A 19249-nucleotide genomic window follows, 5' to 3' on the forward strand; every position below is an offset into this window, starting at 1 on the left:
ATGATTTCTACTTTCCACTCGGTGCATAATTTCTCCAAAACTTTCTTCAGTCTTTACAAGCACAGAAATGTCATGATATTGAGATCTTAACCTTTGACCTCTTTACTACTAGTTGCTTGGACAAAAGGACAGAAAGTCATTGGTGCAAAATATGCCTCTGATATCTAGTGTGCAGTTTTGTATCCAATCCTAGTTTCATAATTGATTTGTTCCTCACTGACTTCTGTTAGTGACCTGTGGCAATATATGACCAAGTGTTTCAAGTGAATGCTGGGAGATGTTGTTGTAAATAAGTGACTATCCAGCAGGGAACCATGTGGGCACCATCCAGCTAGAATCAACACAGTGCAAAACTATGGAAATGATGGACTCTGGGACACAGCATCGACTTCGTCAGACTAAGGGGGAAAATATCCTTATGGTGAAAAGATAGATAGTTACCCTGATTGCTTTGAATTTTAAAATGCTCGAAACATTACGATGCAAATCGCTGCCCTGCTGAAACCCTTAAGAAGGACATGAGAACAGAAATTCCGTTGACCACTCATTGTCAACTGTCTGTAATCAATAGCAATCAGCAAACTGCTCACCCCACTGACTGATTATTGGACCCTTATCACAGACCACGACAATGTCTTGGTTACTGGCAGCCTGTATGTCTGGGACAACTTGCTAGATTCTACATCTGGCCCAACAGATAATCTCCTGTCTCCATATGATGCCTGCCCTTCTCTTCTATTTGCTGTTTGAAGAGGAAGTAAAGACGCTGGATTCCCCCCCCCTGACCCAGCAGTGCATGCTGGGTCAGATCAGGGGGCAGAACCCCTCCCCGCTTCCCTGCGACTACCAATCCCTGCTGCTGACCCTCCTCCCAACCCTGTCTCACTTTTGAACTGTTTTGAACTCTTTTCCAGATGGTTGCAATCAACCCGGCCTCAGACCGTTTTTACGAGAACTCAAGACTTTCTCCTCCTAAATTCTTGTCTTTATTGGTTAGCATGCCCACATATACTCTCAATTTAAAGTCCCTCCTACTACCGACAATAGACTAGGCAACAAAGTCGAAAATCCATATTCTTGTCTTGATTCAATTCGTAAATCAGACACATGGATTGAATCAAAGCAGCTCTGTGGATTTTAGCATCATCCAAAGAAAACTTCAAGAATATATTTTGACTATATTTCATCATCACCAAGGTCCACCTTTTCACTTTCTATTTGAATGAAAATCCGCTTTGGGAATTAAACTTTTGAAAATTCGGGCAAAAGACCTAGCCAAAACAAATGATGGAAGTTTATCATTCTAAAGAGATCTAAGGAGGTTATGGAGGCTATGTTGAAAAATCGCTTTGGTCCCTATACAGTTGTGGAGATGTCCTTGTAAAACTTGCTGAAAATGTGTTGCTCCTGTAGGTCTGGCTGTGCTGGTGGCTGTTTTTACTCTCCTGTCAAGTAACCCCCAGCCAAGCAGGTCACGCTTCTTTAAGAAGAGGGGGGCATTTGCATGTTCATAATTTTGCGAGTTGTACATGCATGGACTTTAATTTGGAAAGAGCCAGGCTAACTGTTTCCCCCTGCCTTTAGTCTTAATGCTAACCATGTCCTGACTCCAGCTCTGTACTTAATGCACAGACAAATAGATAATATCTTGTACTAATACTAATATAGTTTTTTACAACAGTATGTGTTTCAAATTCAACTTAAGTGGTTGGAGTGGCCAGTCTGTCCAAATGAAGTGACTTACTTTCACTACATTTGTTTTTCAGTCTCTCCAGTCTAAAGTTTTCACATTAGAGCTTAGAAAAACAGTAAAATATTGTAGCTTTAACTCAATCTAAGTCAAAATGCTGTGCTCATAAAACCCCCCCAATAAACAACCGGAGGACCTGAAAAAAGAAACACTTACCAGAGAAAGAAGTTCCTGGTGAGTTTTTTGCCAGCAGCTCTGTTTGGCTCACTATTATCCCTACGCTTCTTTCTCTCTGTCTCCCTCAAAATCAATTCATTTGATGAACTCCCCTTTCCAAGCCCAATTACCGGTTACCATGGAGGCCCGATGAAACCGGTCTGACGACGCAGATTTTTCCCGAGAACACAAAAGGCCTTTCATTCAGCTGATGCCCCTGTCGGTATTGAAAGGCCGATCAGTATGTGAGCATATTCTGCCAGGGTTATGATGAAAGGGGAAAAGGGCGAGCTGTACTGAAGATGCTGTTAGGGTGGAGATGTCAGCAGCAGGACTGACCACCAAGGGCCCTGGAACACAGCACAGTAACTGCTTTAAAAGTGATTGGGAAGTGATCTAGGCTTTTCCATTTGTGTGTGTGTGTAAGAGAGAGAGAGGGACATCCATCCTCGCGTGGGGGCATAAACCGGTCTACTCAGTCATATACTCAGACCTTCCTCCCTTATAGGGTCAAGAAGCTGGTCCCCACATTATAAATCGTTCAATTTTGCACTTGCTGGCTTGCATTGGTTCGGGTTAGGCATGTGGTTATGGTTATGTAAGAAACTGCACTGTCTCCTTAAGTGATGGAAACAAGAAACAACTGTGTGTGTTCACATGAATCTAAGAATATAAAAAAGACATTGTTTTTTTCATATCCTTATCTGATGTGACATCTGAAGTGAAGAGCTGGGTATTTTTAGATTAAGGCAATGTTTTTTTCAGTAATGAAATGTGACACAAAATAAGCAAGACGTGAGATTATGTGCTTGAAGCTTGAAGATCCCAATGGAGACAAACAAACTTTGTATCAATACAGGGGTCACTGTGAAGTGTTTAGAAGGCCAGAGCTATTTATATTTATGGATTAAAGCTAATTACAAGCAGTATTTGGTATTATATATTTTCAATGCCCAAAAATATTTGATTACCAATCAAAAAATCAATCTTTAGTTTCGTAGATTGAACTGATTTAATTGCTGCTATAGATCATGTCAGTTGTAGCCCTTAACATTTCCCCTTATTATGGAATCGGTAGTTGAATATTGCATCAATGGCCTCTACTATTCAGTTATGTCTTCAGTTATTGCCATGATGTCATGTATAGACTTCTGGATGGGAGGGGGAGGACGAAGATGGGTATGGAAACAAAGGGAAATGGGACAAAGACTTCAACTTATATATCATATTAAATAGTTGGCCACACTGTCTGGTAGATACCTGCCAGATGTATCATCAAATTCAATAAGTCCAAGTGTCAGTTTGGCTGTTTTCATCAATGTTTGTGTCTGTATTCTAGAATAAGACCTGAAATGGTCCTTTCTCTGTCTCTGTCTGTCCCCTGCAGTGTTTCAGCAGCAGGCTGTCCACAGCCCTCTGGAGCAGCAGAAGCAGAAACAAAAGCAAGGAGGAGGAGGAGGAGGAGGAGGAGGACCTATCCCCTGTCAGAACTGTGGTAAGCCGTGCAAAGGAGAGGCACTCCGGGTCCAGAACAAACACTTCCACATCAAGTGCTTCGCCTGTAAAGGTAAGTAACAGCCAGCTATCACCTGGTACCTTTGTCAGCCCACAACCCTCCATTCTCACAACCTCAGAAAAGACTGAGACTTTTGGTTGCCAAGTAGCAACATAGACTCTAAGGAAAATCAGTAGTTTTTGAGGATGTATAGAACAGAAAAAATTATATTTACCCTTTGTGAATGTTGGAACTGGAAAAATGACCAACGTCTACCATTTTATATGTTAGACAAAATACTTTCAGAGGTAAATAGACATTAACACGGACCATTATGGGAAAACACTGGACACTTTCTGAGTAAGAATACTTTGTGAATTAAGAGCTGTGGGAGAAAGGGAATTCATTTAGACTATTTCCTAAATGGAAAAACAAACATTAATGAGGACATTTTATGTAAAAGAGAAGATATATATGAAGACTAATTTAAGAGCTTTTTCTAAGAGATAATCCATTATGAAGTTTTTGGAGATGAAATACACTTTGTGTTTGAGGAGAAAAGATACTGAAAAGCTCCTCTAAAATGTTGGGCTATTGTTAGGCTGCTGCTTTATAAAGTGCTTGCTAATGAACAAGCTAATTGCTACCCTTATCAACATTGACATGCACAGAGTGACCAGGGTAAAGCTTCAGTTTTTGTGATTTTCAACATGTAAACTCACACTGTTGGCCGATGTGCTCAGCTTTGAGGGGACAGAGAGCTGGAGAGCCCAAAGAGAGAAAGCTATTGTAGCCTATTAGTTGTCTCCGTTATTTATAAGGATATTGATGGTTTGGCAATATGAGGAAATTCTCTAAGAAAGTCAGAATGATTGGTCGATAAGGTCTAATCAGCAGCAGAGATAATGTGGGTTACGTTGTGTGTATATATATTGTTGTGTATGAGAGGGGGTCAGTATGTGTATTTGGGGTTGGGTGTCAGATACTTGAACCATGTGTTCTATGTGTGTGCTTGTGGGTGGGGGACTGTACTTTATAGAGTGTGTGCTTGCGTCCCACCCAGTCCAGACTCTCAGCATGAGCCTCATGTCAGACTGCTGTTGTTGTTAACACATACTCCTGTTGCTAGGCTACCGTTGATGACGCTACAATGCCGCCCTTAATCTTACACTGACCAGCAGACTCCCTGTCTGCACTCTTTACAACACCCCTCCTCCTCCACCTTCAACTCTATATGAACGAGGCATGAATGGATCATTTCCTGTTATTACATCTTGACCTTGGATTTATTGTTTTGGAAATTATGTTCTAGCAGTAATAACAGCCTCATGTTCTCACAAAGTCACCGAATCAGTGACTTTAAACTCATGGAGAAAAGAGTAACAAGAGGTCACTTGGTTAGCTATAGCTGCTAGAAAACAGCATACACATATAAGGAGTGCTCATGTATTGTTATCCTGCCCAGTAGTGGAACATTCTCTCCAGTACAACTTTAAGGTTCCTGTATTTACTCCCATTTTGACTTCAGAAAAGGGTTCTGGGCAGAGAGGAATATAATTGGATAACTGAGAAGACCAGTGACATCTTAAAGTGGTTGTGGCTTCTTGTTCTTTCAAGGTAAAATAAAAGGTTTTGATTTGACAACTAAATCTTGCATTGATTGAATACTTTTTGGAAAAAGATATACATAAAAAAGATTTTCTTGCCACAAGGCAGGAAAGAAAGGTGAGGAAAGAACCACAAGGTTCAAGAATACACTGATGCTCAAATATTATGATGTTTTAACCAACATGTAGTCCCAGCTGCAGTAATACCAGTGGCGGGCCGTGCATTTTATACCTGGGCCTTCACTGTTGTCCTGCAGCTGAAATACCACCTTATAACCACATGATGGCGCCACAGATATTATCAGTTTCTAAGGCTGTAACTATGTACGTATTAAATGTACGTAAAGTTCGGTACGAGACTTGCAATACGTTTGAATAGTACTAGAGCATCTGGAAAATGCAGAAGCTTATATTCAGGAAAATATAATGTTTTCTGCACTCATGGAGGACAGTGGTTCTCAGCTGGTCTGGCTGTGGGACCCACCATCACTCCTTAATGACAAGTCACGGCACAAAGAGATCGTCTTATGATTTTACTTTCACAACTTGAGCATTGTACGTACTGCTCTGCAGCGTCTTTCCTCGTCTCAGCCCCCTGTGTCATGGGGCATCTCACTCAGTCAGAATGCCCATATTTGATTGGCTGAGCTGCATCACGTGATGTGATTCACTACCCGACATGCCTCTGCTGTTAAGCTTCGTTTCACGATAGTCACGTGCTCGCCCACTGACCAATCACAGCGCACTCTGCACCTCGCGGCAGACACTGAGCTGCACTAATGCTGACGTCATAGGCCGGCGAGCAGGCTCTGATACGTCAAAGAATACGCCCAACATGTCAAACTAAAGATCTGATTGGTTGAAGACTATGACAATCAACAATATCGTCCCCGTTCATTTAAACTGCAAATGGATGCAGGCCTCCGTCTGCAGGCCTCTGGCCTCTGTTCTTACCTAGAGACACAGAGGTGAAATCTGATTGGATAAAAGCTCTACTTAAAACAAGCTGCACTGGAAGCAGAGCAACTGAGGAAGACAGTAGCTGTGCAATGAGAACATAAGATAATGGGAAAAATATTTTTATAAATTATAATACATGTAGTGTATTTAAGAAGAAATATTAAATTATAAAATAGTTATAACTTTGTGATTCTGTTTAGGCCAGCAGAGAAGGCCTTGCAGGCCCTGACGGCCCACCACTGGGTGATACTAATGTGCATATGCAGACTGACAGGAGAGTACTCGGTACACCTAGAGCAGCATTGTGATTATTACTCGATCCAAAAGGATAAAACTACAATAACATGATGCATGCAGTTAATCCAGTATGCTCCTCAATGCTACAGTATTGTAGCACTGATCCTACAATATGTATGTATGCATCTGCATCTAATATAAGATAACTCCCACCTCACTATTCCTGCCCACACAGATGCATTGATTCTTTAGATTACAGTCGACTGATATTTGAGTAAAAGATGTTCCTTGTGAACAATTTCTAAACACAGTTCTGTACACAATAGGCTGATGTCAGGATAACATCTAACTCAAGTGTAGTGTTTCTGCCATAAGAGAAGAGTTATTAAATATACACTACACTGTGGTGACATGATAAATGTCCACCATGCTTACCCCAAGAGCAGCATTAACCTAGAAACATTAAACTTATGCATGTAGTATCTTCCACTATTTCTTCCCCATGAACATCATAAACCTGTATCCAATAGGTTCTTACTAACAATGAGGATAATACATGGAGAACTGCACTATTTATTGCACTTCTTTACTTTATTATCTTTCAGGAAATATTATAGTTTTAACTCCATTACATTCATTTCACACCTGTCGTTCCTAGTTACTTTACAGAATAAGAGGCCTGATTAGTAGGAAACAACGTAAACCACTGTGTGTTGTGGTTTAATATTGTACAGCTATTAAGGAGTGAGACTCTTATGCTGCACTAATTGAGCTGAGTTAGTTCCTTCATGCTGAACTTTTATCTTTCTTTGACTAAAGAACAAATTGTGATAATTACACTCCACGGGTCACACATACACATTAATCAGATGTTAATAATTGAAAGTCATTATTTCCCAGTGACTGGAGGTCATGATTAAAGGAACAGAGGGCATGTTTTCTTCAAGTTGTTTGGCTTGCTTTCTAAAGAGCTTAATTAGGAAGCGTGGGCCTGGATCAGAGTCGGGACTCAAGAGATGTATTTATACCATGTAGATGCAACAGTCAGCTATGTAAGGGCGCTGCTCACTCCACCCAGTCCCCACCGAAAAGGCCTGCCATGCCTCCTTTCCATAAATCCAAAGCATGGCGACATTAATTTAATATCCAACTAATTTGGGTTTTTAAATGTGCTGATTATCCAAAGGTTGTGTGGGGAGTGGGGCTGGGCAGTTTGCTTTTAAAATGTCCAGATGTGGACTGACAGCCATGTGAAAGTGAGGAGTGGAGATAAAACAAACCATAGCAGGCTGAGTGGGAACATCAAAGAGATGCATAGACATCTGACTCAGCTAGCAGCCAAGTTCAACACAGTATAGTGCTCGTTTTTTTCTTATAGCACACCCTATATGGATGTCATATGATAATAAAATCAGGTGAAATATCTTACCTATTAACACACACACTCCATCATGGTTTGCCTCACCTCTGCCCTACTGCACTCTATCAAAGATATCAAGGTTAACCTGGAAGAGAATCAAGCCAGTGACCCCGGACTTTATTGCTGTGTTACTGCCAATTACAACCAGTCTGGGTGTTGGACAGTGCCAGGTCCGAAGTGAGGAACCGTCGACGCTCAGCTAACCATGTGTAATTAACACCAAGCGTAGAGGAGGGCAGGACTTAATGTGAGTTAATGTTAGCCTCTTTAGTGCTGACCTGATATCAGCTGTTTCCCAACAACAAGCCATGGATCACCAGTGACCTGAAAGCTCTTCTTAACAAGAAGAAAGCAGCTTTCAGGTCGGGGGACAGGGACGAGCTCAGGAGAGTCCAGCGCGACCTGAAGATGAAGATCAGAGAGTGCAAGGACACCTACAGGAGGAAGCTGGAGGCCAAACTCCAGCAGAACAACGTGAAGGAGGTGTGGACTGGAATGAAGCAGATAACCGGCTTCAAGGTTGGAGGGAGACAACCAGGGGGCTCCCTGGAGAGGGCCAAGGAGCTAAACTCTTTCTTCAATAGGTTTAGCTCAGAGCCCTCATCTGTCTCCTCCACACACCACATCTCCCCCTCTGTCCCCCCTGGTGTGCTGCATGGACTCAGAGCTCTCCACTTCAAAGGGCTCTGCCACCACCGACGCTATGACCCCCCTCCCCCCCCTCTCTGTGACGACTGGCCAGGTGAGAAGACAGCTGGAGCGACTCCATCAAGGAAAGGCTGCGGGACCTGATGGCATCAGCCCCAGGGTCCTGAAGACCTGTGCCATCCAGCTGTCTAATGTCCTTCAACACCTCTTCAACCTGAGCCTGAAGCAGGAGGAAGTCCCGGTGCTGTGGAAGACGTCTTGCCTGGTTCCCGTACCAAAGAAGACGACACCATCTGGCCTCAATGACTACCGACCAGTTACCCTCACATCTCATGTGATGAAGGTGCTGGAGAGGCTGGTCTTGGCCCACCTTCGACCGCAGGTGAAATCCTCACTGGACCCTCTGCAATTTGCATATCAGCCTCATGTGGGGGTGGATGACGCCATCATCTTCCTGCTGCAACGAGCTCAGTCGCACCTGGATGGAACCGGTGGCTCTGTGAGAATCACTTTCTTTGATTTCTCCAGTGCATTCAACACCATCCAACCAGTGTTGCTGAGTGAGAAGCTGCGGGTGGTGGGGGTTAACGCATCCACCGTCTCCTGGATCACTGACTACCTCACAGGCAGACCACAGTTTGTCCGACTAGGCCGTGTGCTGTCTGATACGGTGGTCAGTGATACTGGAGCCCCACAGGGAACTGTCCTGTCTCCCTTCCTGTTCACCTTGTACACCACTGACTTCCAGTACAACTCAGGGTCATGCCATCTGCAGAAGTTCTCTGATGACTCTGCAGTGGTCGGGTGTATAAGGGACGGACGGGAGGAGTACAGGACAGTAGTGGTTGACTTTGCAGAGTGGGATGGTAGAAATCACCTGAGTCTGAATGTGGCCAAGACCAGAGAGATGGTGGTCGACTTCAGGAGGAAAACGACGGCTCCACAACCGGTGAAAGTTCTGGGAGAGGACGTGGACATGGTGGAGGAGTACAAGTACCTGGGTGTCTCCATCGACAACAGGCTGAACTGGAAGACCAACATCAACGCTGTGTACAAGAAGGGGATGAGTCGACTCTTCTTCTTGAGGAAACTTCGATCCTTCAACGTGTGCAGCAAGATGTTGGAGATGTTCTACCAGTCTGTTGTGGCCAGTGCACTGTACTTTGCCATAGTCTGCTGGGGGAGCAGCATTGGAGCCGGAGACACCAACAGACTTAATAAACTGATTAAGAAGGCCGGCTCCATCATTAGCTGCAAACAAGACTATCGGGAAGAGGTGGTGGAGAGGAGGACACTGAAGAAACTATTATCCATATTGGATAACCCGGACCACCCTCTCCACCACCTACTGCAGGGACAGCGGAGCACTTTCTCCAACAGACTGATTCAGCTCCGCTGTCACAAGGACCGATACAGGAGAACATTCCTGCCCTCTGCCATTAGACTCTATAATAAATCACCTCTGGCCAAATCAAACACAAGACTATAACAATGCTACACTGCTGTTGCTGCTGCTGGTGATCTTGTGCACTACTGTTTTGTTTATTTTTTCCTACTTAGTTAATTTAATACGATTCTACTTAGTGTATACACTGTGCATTTTTATTACTTTATCTTCTTAAATCGAATAGGTCCTGCTCGGTTATTTTACTTTATTACATTGTATATATTGTGCATTTTACACACTTAATATTTTTATTCTATTGTGTAACCCTGTTTGCTGCTGCCACAGACAAATTTCCCCTTGGGGATGAATAAAGTACTATTCTATTCTAGCTCTGGACTGCTAATAGTAAACACAGCCTCAGGACCCACATTGACTCTCTGCTCTCTGTGCTGCATCCAGGTATAGATAAAAAATGCTGAAACATGTAAAAATGCAAGACCCAACTAACGACACAATGAATTGGTAGAAACAGTGTCATTAGTCTCTGTAATGTGACATATTTCTGAGGGAATAGTAAAAATTAAAGAGGACCCACAGTAACGTACAGTTATCGGCAGGGTTAGCTAGTCACTCCAAATCCCATTTGTTAATATAAAGGGTTTATATGTTGTCAATAATGAATGACTACTGTTAATCAATGTTAATTACAGGTAATTTATCCATTATGTAAGGATTCTGTTTTGAACAGAAATTTTGTCAGACGCCCTGGTTCTGTTTATATTCATTCACTCACTTAGAAAGCTTCGCAATGGACGAGGAACAGCTGACTGGTGAAGTTGAAATGAGGAGTTATTTATACGATACCTTCTCATTTCACTACAAAAACCTGAATAAAGTGGCAGCTGGAAGGAGATCGCCTGAAAGTTTCCATTACATGTCACAATATAAAATGTGTGTACAAATGTCTGGAGATAGCTGTACTCAGCCATCATATAAGTGGTTATGTCTCCAGTCTGATCTAGAGCACAGCCCTTACAGGTACGTGCTTTGTTTACATGACGTAATGTAACGTCTCTCTCTAAAGCTTTTTATTCCACAATATAATTGTGTATTATACAATAATTATATTCATTTTTGTATTCTAATGTATGTTTTTACGATTTGAATATATATTCAAATTAAGAAAATTAGTTGACAGCCCTTCTAACAACATATAACCCTTCATGAAGAGTGCCTTACTAGAAACTGATGCTACACTTGAGCAAACATCATAATAATGTGCATCAAATTGTTCAAAGTATATTCAAATATTTGTAATTTCAATTTTTTTCAATATTAATTTTGTTTGTTTCAGGTCCATTTAGTAGCTATTCTGGAACTTTAGATCATACCACAGCAGATGGAGTTAGCCCAGTTGTCATGGGATTGTAGATGTTCAACATATGACTGGTGATATACTTAGAAAAATCCAATATTGCAGCTTTAAGCTTTGCAGCTTTTGATGTTTTCATGGTAGCTGCTCTCAAAAGCAAGCTGTGTGTAAGGAAATTATGTTTTATTTACTCTATATATGCTGTTATGTCTGCTTTAAACTGACACCATCCATAGCAGAGAGCTGCAGATGAAACGACCAGGCAGAACAAACCTTTATCCCTAATCTATTTGCTTTGGCCCTCAAATCATCCAAATAGCATTGGAATACTCAAATGGGAAAATATTTGGTCACACCCTGTTAGAAAGCCTACATATAACCAGTAATGAGTTGGAATTGTGATATGGAAAGACTCCTTTATTTCACAGACCACATTCACAACACTCCCTCACAAACACAGGTTTGGTACCTTTTATTGCACAGTGCTTCCCCATAAAGCTCAAAACTGTTAAAGAAGTAGGAGTAGTCTGCCGAGTTGGAATGCTTCTCAATGCCATAATTTGGGAAAAACAATAAATACAAGCTTTATTCTTATAGATGTAGTTCATCTCTCCCTTGAGACGGTGAGTATTACTCACTTGGATATCAGGATTCTCATCTTTGACTGCCTGATTGTGATATCACAAAAAAGAAATGCATGTGCTGATGGATAAGATAGATGAGGAAAACTGATGGGGAATCTCACTGGTGTTTGAGCAGCCATTGCATGGTCTTCATTCAACAAAGGGAGCTGGCTCAGGTGTCGTGAAATGATCCTTATCTGGGCCTCTGTCACATGCTTCATGACATCACTTCCAATTGCTGTGGAGAACAGAGCACTACATCGATGAAACAGCAAGATCTCTGGAAGCACTTAAAGCTGTGTGGGAACACTGGGCCAAAACCAGTCACGACTTTGATTGGGAGTGGATCAAGAGGTCGTGTCCAGGTGGTAACCCTTGATTTGTGAAAACTCTCGCAAGATGGTTGAGGTCAGACATTGACCTTGGATGTTTATGGTTAGGATAGGTCAATGGGCAGTGAGCTTTTGGCATATCTAAGGTTACCATCTAGACAAGACGGGATAAAGGCCATTGGGTAGTACTCCATGACAGCTGTTCATATCAAATGCCAAAGAGCATCCTTGAACTGAGTTATTGGTTAATATCTCCACCCCATATACGATTGAGTCACATGACTGAAGGTTCAGATTTAGGGCTCAATAACTCCTTACCATCTCTATTTGCTGAATGATGAACATGAGACGTGATTCATCTCCGAAAACTCAATGGAAATCAATCATCCTCTTCGGAAAATGATGTGTCTAGCAGCTCATGTTTAATCCAAAATCTTGGATTTTACCTGTCCTTGTCCTTGCTGAATGTTTTACTATATAATATACAAGACATGCAATACATTTTCAAAATACTTTAGATCCAAAACAATATTATGACCAGTGAATTTTCAAAATCCCACTGCTGGTCAACTAAGATTCGTAAGTACTACTCTGACTTGATATTAGAATATTGTTGACATAGCAATGTTTACTTACATACAGAGTAATGTAGACACTTTAACTGAAAAGATTACAACTGTAGAAATGAAAGAAATCCGACATTAAGTGAGTAAACCTAAGGAGATTGTTACAATGACGTTTTTGAGTTGTGACTCCATTTCATACCATCTATTTCACACAGTCAGCCAACCAAGACTTCCTTCGAGGTTTTGACAGATTAATGGATTGCATTGTTTTTGTACAACTACCCAGCCTGAATGTGTTTCTTCCTTGAAGTCAGCTGGTAAAGATGGCTACTGGCCACATGTTGAAGTCCTGGCGGTCGGATCAGTGGTGTTATAATAGCAGATGGTTGTGATGTTCAGCGTAGGGTGTTGGCTATTGGATTGTCTCCTTCTTGGAAACAGGCTGACTAGAACAGAGCCAGGGGGGAGTATGTGTGTTCGTCATTGGGCCAGGGGTGCTGACCTCACACACGTGTTTGGGGGGGAAGGAAAGCACACACACTTAAAAGGACAATCCTTACATACATGCCATAGTGTGCATATGATATACAGTGGGTATGGAAAGTATTCAGACCCCTTTAAATTTTTCACTTTGTTTCATTGCAGCCATTTGCGAAAATCAAAAAAGTTAATTTTATTTCTCATTAATGTACACTCAGCACCACATCTTGACAGAAAAAAACAGAAATGTAGAAATTTTTGCAAATTTATTAAAAAAGAAAAACTGAAATATCACATGGTCATAAGTATTCAGACCCTTTGCTGTGACACTCATATTTAACTCACATGCTGTCCATTTAATTTTAGTTAAACTGATTGGACTTGAATATAATCCCAACAGTGAAACATGGTGGTGGCAGCATCATGCTATGGGGGTGTTTTTCAGCTGCAGGGACAGGACGACTGGTTGCAATTGAAGGAAAGATGAATGCGGCCAAGTACAGAGATATCCTGGAAGAAAACCTCTTCCAGAGTGCTCTGGACCTCAGACTGGGCCGAAGGTTCACCTTCCAACAAGACAATGACCCTAAGCACACAGCTAAAATAACAAAGGAGTGGCCCAGCCAGAGCCCTGACCTAAACCCAATTGAGCATCTCTGGAGAGACCTGAAAATGGCTGTCCACCAACGTTCACCATCCAACCTGACGGAACTGGAGAGGATCTGCAAGGAAGAATGGCAGAGGATCCCCAAATCCAGGTGTGAAAAACTTGTTGCATCATTCCCAAGAAGACTCATGGCTGTACTAGCTCAAAAGGGTGCTTCTACTCAATACTGAGCAAAGGGTCTGAATACTTATGACCATGTGATATTTCAGTTTTTCTTTAATAAATTTGCAAAAATTTCTACATTTCTGTTTTCAAGATGGGGTGCTGACTGTACATTAATGAGAAATAAAATTAACTTTTTTGATTTTAGCAAATGGCTGCAATGAAACAGAGTGAAAAATTTAAAGGGGTCTGAATACTTTCCGTACCCACTGTATATTACATGTGGATGATTGTATTTTACCAGAGATCACCTGCTAATTAAACACTTGGTATGTACTTTTTCCAAAGTTTCAGCTGCTCCTTAGGATCTTCATAAGGGGATGGAATCTGCTCTGTTATCACGGAGAGCTAAGATTATTACCCAAACTGTCTACTGTAAAGTCATCACAGTTTACAGACCAACTTCTTGGGGCAACGTTGACCTGCTATACTTGCCTTATAGTTTTCCTGTGCAATGGATGTAACCACCACATCTTTAAAAAAAAGACTTATCCTTCTTGTTCTGGTTTGATGACATTTTCTATCATTTATTTTGGGTAGTTGGTAGTATGATATCAGTTAGTCACCAATACTCCTGTATCTTTGCTCTCTTTACAACAAGAACCACAGTGGAAATAAGTCTACAGTGCTGTCCTTGACTTGATTGAATGTCCTCCTCTAAAGGTTCATTGGCAGCATTTAGGCAAGCTCATTTTGGGGTTTAAACAAGATTCACGTCTTGCTGAACATCCTCATCTCCTTATGAGATACAGTGTTGCCCAGTGATTTAGACAATAGACAGAGCTCCCCTGCTATTGCCTCATTAGACACCTGCTTGCAATTTAAACCAGTGTAGCAGGAACCTGGATCACTGTGAGCCCATTTGACCTGTCAGAAGTATCAATCTTGGATTTCTGTCTTTCAAGCACACTCCCAGAGCTGGTCAGATCAATGCCAGCAGGCTGAAGACTGTCAAGGTCCTGAAATAGACTAGTGATTGACAACACCCCCCCCACACCCCTCCATCCCACCACTCACACATGGATGGTGAGTCATTGTAAAACATGAGGTGCAGTCCAGGTCGCACATTCATGGCAGAAAGCACATAGCCTATGTATATTTAACCCTGCTCACGCTCACACATGCACAGTGGAAGTCATTGTGAAACATGAGGCAGAGTCAAGGTCACACTCACGTAAGGACATAGCACATAATATATATATTTTATATGACACAATAACATGTCTGTAAATAATGTCTCTGGAGGTGAAATGTGTTGGAAGGACACATTTTCTCAGTTTGTCTTCTACACACATACACACACACATACACTGTGGGGCGACTGTGGCTCAGTGGAGAGCAGGGTCGTCCTTTAATCAGAAGATCGGTGGTCAATCCCTGTCTCCACTAGTCCATGTCCATGTGTCCTTGGGCAAGACACTTAACCCTAAATTGGTACTGTAACTGTGCCTACTGTGTGTGAATGGTTATGAATGTTAGAGTCCTGATGGACAGGTGGCACCTTACATGGTAGCTCCTGTCATCAGTGTATGAATAGGTAAATGATGACATGTAGTGCAATCTTTGAGTGTTTGGAAGACTAGAAACACGTGATACAAGTACATTCCATTTAGCGCGCGCGCGCGCACACACACACACACACACACACACACACGACAGGCTCTCTCAGATGTGCTTGTATATTTTTAATCCTCCAGAAGGTCAGGGTTGCTGGCTTGGATTAGGCCAGATTACATATATTTTACACAACATGCAAATTAAATTGATTTGTTGGGTGCTGTATCCTATATTATTCCCCTCAGCCACACACACACAATGCAACAATTAACATATCTGTGTGTCTGATAGGGCTGGGTATCATATTGTCGTACGTAAAACAATATTTAAAATACCTTAACTTGAATCTAGATATCTAAAACATTTTTAACTGGACTCTGATAATGGCTGATGGGTGATAGCCACCACCAGTCATGCAGGGACATATTTCACTCTTTAACATGGAGGCTCCATACACATAATGATGGCCACTTTTGCATAAAGAAATATGTGCATGGCATAAACAACTCTTAAAATCCAATGAAATGGCACTCATACATCGAGACTTAGATGGGGGGGTAATGTCACCCAGTGAGCTCCAACCATAAATGCATGACAGACTTTAAATTAAAGTTTAGGTAATTACTATTGAGATCATTTGAGATTTCTTTCTCCACTTCATGAAAAAAAAACGTGTTATTCTGGCGACAGCGTTAGAAAATGTGCCAGCTGAACAGCTGATTTTATAGCAAGCTGACCTGATTAGTTTATTTCTCCCCACAAAATGTATCCCTCCAATATATAAGGTAACACTATCAGCTCCTGATAGGTATCGGACGATTAATTAGCTATCGGCTTTTTGCTACACCAATAATTGATCCGTTATTATATCGGCCTTTAAAAATCCACTGTCGGTCGACCTCTATTTGATACCAGCTCTAGTTTCAACTACATTACTTGCATCATGTCCAAATCACTGAATCCATTTCCTTTTTCTCCGTAGACCTTGTTTGTACACGAGTAAAAGCGATAAAACATGTTTTATTTACAAATCACACCGGGGCAAATTTGTTGCACATCCATCCATTCATGCATGTAACTTCCTCACTAATTCTACATGCTGAATTAAGAAGAACAGACTCTGGCTCTGAGATCTTCCAGTGCGGAAGAAGCGGATTCAACAGAACACAGAATTCCTCAGAGAGCCTCTAAGTGCGTTTACATTATGTAAGTAGCTTCATAGTGCACGGGATAAGCCTTTAGAGATGGAAGTAATCAGTTTCCTGTGAAGTAATCTGCCTTTCAGCCTTGGAAAATGTTGTTATCAAGTTCTTTCTGCAGTTTAACCTTCATACTTACTTAATATTGGTAACCTGAGGAGCATCTTAGCACTGTTATTGTTTGTAATAATGTTTAATTAGAGTAGAGCTTTAATTTTTCAAGGTACTTCTAGTTCTGAAGTTCCGTCTCTGTCCTTCTGGGTTGTTACAGAAAACTGTACTCAAACACACACTGAATCATTTGATCACACACTCCCTACCAACACACACCGTTCGCAGCTCAAAAGGTCTAACCCTCTTGGGAGTCATGGAAGTTTTATCATGCTGCAGGCATGGAGCCGACACATTCTGCTGTTGTCAGGACAAAACAACAAATTAGTTGCATCATGATCTCATCCGAGGTCAGCACAAACACACCCTGTGTTGTCATGGAGATGAAATGGTTTCAAAATGATGAAATTGCTGCTTGAACATGACGTTTAAATGAATTTAGAGTCTGCCTGGTTTCAGGACAGATTCTGACACTTTGTATTGCATGGCTGATACTGATTCTTTGCTGAATTGTGTGTTTATTTTTACTCCAGATGAGGGTGGAACGCTTTTCAGACACCAAAACTCCATTTAAAACAAAGAAAGGACATTTTTGGCTTCAGAGGTGTATCGCTATCTTTTGGCTATTGACTGGACCATTCCATAGCTCTGTATAGCCCACAACTATGGTACACGTTGATTATGTACCACTAGCCATTTAAGATGCATGTCCTTTGACAGGTCTTTACAATTAAGTGCTGTTACATTTGTATTTCACTAGAAAGTAAAAGCTGTGACGCTTGGCTAACTGGATATGTTGGCTGTTTCTCTTTCATGGGTCCAGTGGTGGTGGTGGCAAAAGACCAGACTGTACAAACCAGACTGTACGAACTCAGAGCAACAGATAGTTCTATGATGTCAGCAATCCATACTGATTTGGATCACTGCAGAAAATAACAAATGTATGTCGTCAGAGAAATGTAGGGAGAACTCAAATCACAACTTTTTCCATCATGGCAGAAAAATGAATGAAACTTGAATATCTTCTTTCTTGTTTGACCAAATAAGTAAAAACAAACACCAAGGTTATAATAATTTCAGTGCAGCTTTCTTTCTTTAGCAGAAGCTAGGATACATTACTTGGAGTAAAGAAAGAAATTATTGAAAGTGAATAATTTGTTATTTTCTTCAGTTGTTTAACAGTTGTTTCTCTCAGAGAGAACTTGAAAGTGAACTGCAGTCCCCACTTGATTAAACCTGATTTACTGACTTCCACATCCTGCTCTGCTTCATTTCTTCAACCTCTCTCTCTCACTGTCAAATTGCATGAGTGATTAGCGACTGAGGCATGGGAGAGATGAGAGCAACGAGAAAGGGATGAGAGAAAGAGAGCTGTGATGGTTTCCATTAGCGATGAGGGACAATTCTGAAAGAGCATCTTCCTCTCACTTATGTAATGCACTCAGACTTTTTGATCTGTATTAGAGGCTAGTTTGCCAGTAACTTTGCCTTTCCCTGTAGTATATGCACCATGCTGCTGTCATGATTGGGTTTGCTTCACTTTTAGATGTTATACTTTCTGGTAGTGTTGGCTCTATAAATGAGGAATGGGCTCAGCTTCTGAGTTGCTTAAGCAACTAAGTTATAATACAGTAAGAAGAGGAGACGACAGTATGTGCCAACTGGCACCGCAGGTATAAATATACAAGAATTGAAAGACGAGCTGACAGGAAGCTGCCCTCCGAGTGCGGATTTCTGTCTCCATCTCTTACAGCCATCTATTTATCTATCTATGTTGCAGAGTTCTTTTTTCTCAAAATCTCAAGTATTAAGGAAGGATGTGGCTCAGAGGAAGAGCAGATCATCCACTAATCGGTAGATCGGTGGTTCCATCCCCCACTCCTCCAGCCCGCCTGTCCTTGTGCAAGATACTGAACCCCAAGTTGTTTCAGACGGTTGTGCCATCAGTGAATGAATGGGTGTGTGAATGGGTGAATCTTGACATGTCGTACTTTAAGTGGTCAAAATAATAGAAAAGCACTATAAATAACTCCATTAGTATTGGAGCAGTTGTCTCAAGTCTTTTTAGACAAGTAAAGTCTGTCAAAATAAGTCTCAACACATTCAGAGCAAGTCTGAAGACAATTGTCTCAAGTCAAGTAACAAGTGTAAGGAAGTAGGTAACAAGTCAATGTAAGTAATTAAGTAACAAGTCTAATTAAGTAACAGGTCTAATTAAGTAAGAGGTCTAAGTAAGTAACAAGACCAAGTAAGTAACAAGACCAAGTAAGTAACAAGTCTAAGTAAGTAACAGGTCTAAGTAAGTAAGTAATAAGTAATAAGTTAGTAATAAGTCAAGTAAACAAGTAACAAGTATTTGTAAGTAAGTAACACGTCTAAGTAAGTAACACGTCTAAGTAAGTGTCAAATAATTTGAGAGGAACCAAAGTCAAGTCTAAGGTCTGTCAAGACAAGACTCAAGTGAAATTTCAAGTCTTTCAACAAAAGTCCAAATAAAGTCTGTCAGAGCGAGTCTTAAGT

At 41.4% G+C, this 19249-nt stretch overlaps 1 protein-coding gene across 2 annotated transcripts in view; it reads left to right on the plus strand.

The window, feature by feature from the left end:
- The window catches only part of LOC116398195 (actin-binding LIM protein 2-like), a 57662-nt gene that overhangs the window by 27541 nt on the left and 10872 nt on the right, over positions 1-19249 (plus strand). For both annotated transcript variants that reach the window (XM_031874289.1, XM_031874288.1), the window contains exon 2: positions 3294-3473. In XM_031874289.1, the coding sequence (XP_031730149.1) occupies positions 3294-3473 (180 nt within the window). The remainder of the gene's footprint in view (positions 1-3293; positions 3474-19249) is intronic.

Source organism: Anarrhichthys ocellatus, unplaced genomic scaffold (assembly GCF_004355925.1).
Source record: "Anarrhichthys ocellatus isolate YVR2014 unplaced genomic scaffold, GSC_Weel_1.0 scaffold79, whole genome shotgun sequence".
NCBI lineage: Eukaryota > Metazoa > Chordata > Actinopteri > Perciformes > Anarhichadidae > Anarrhichthys > Anarrhichthys ocellatus.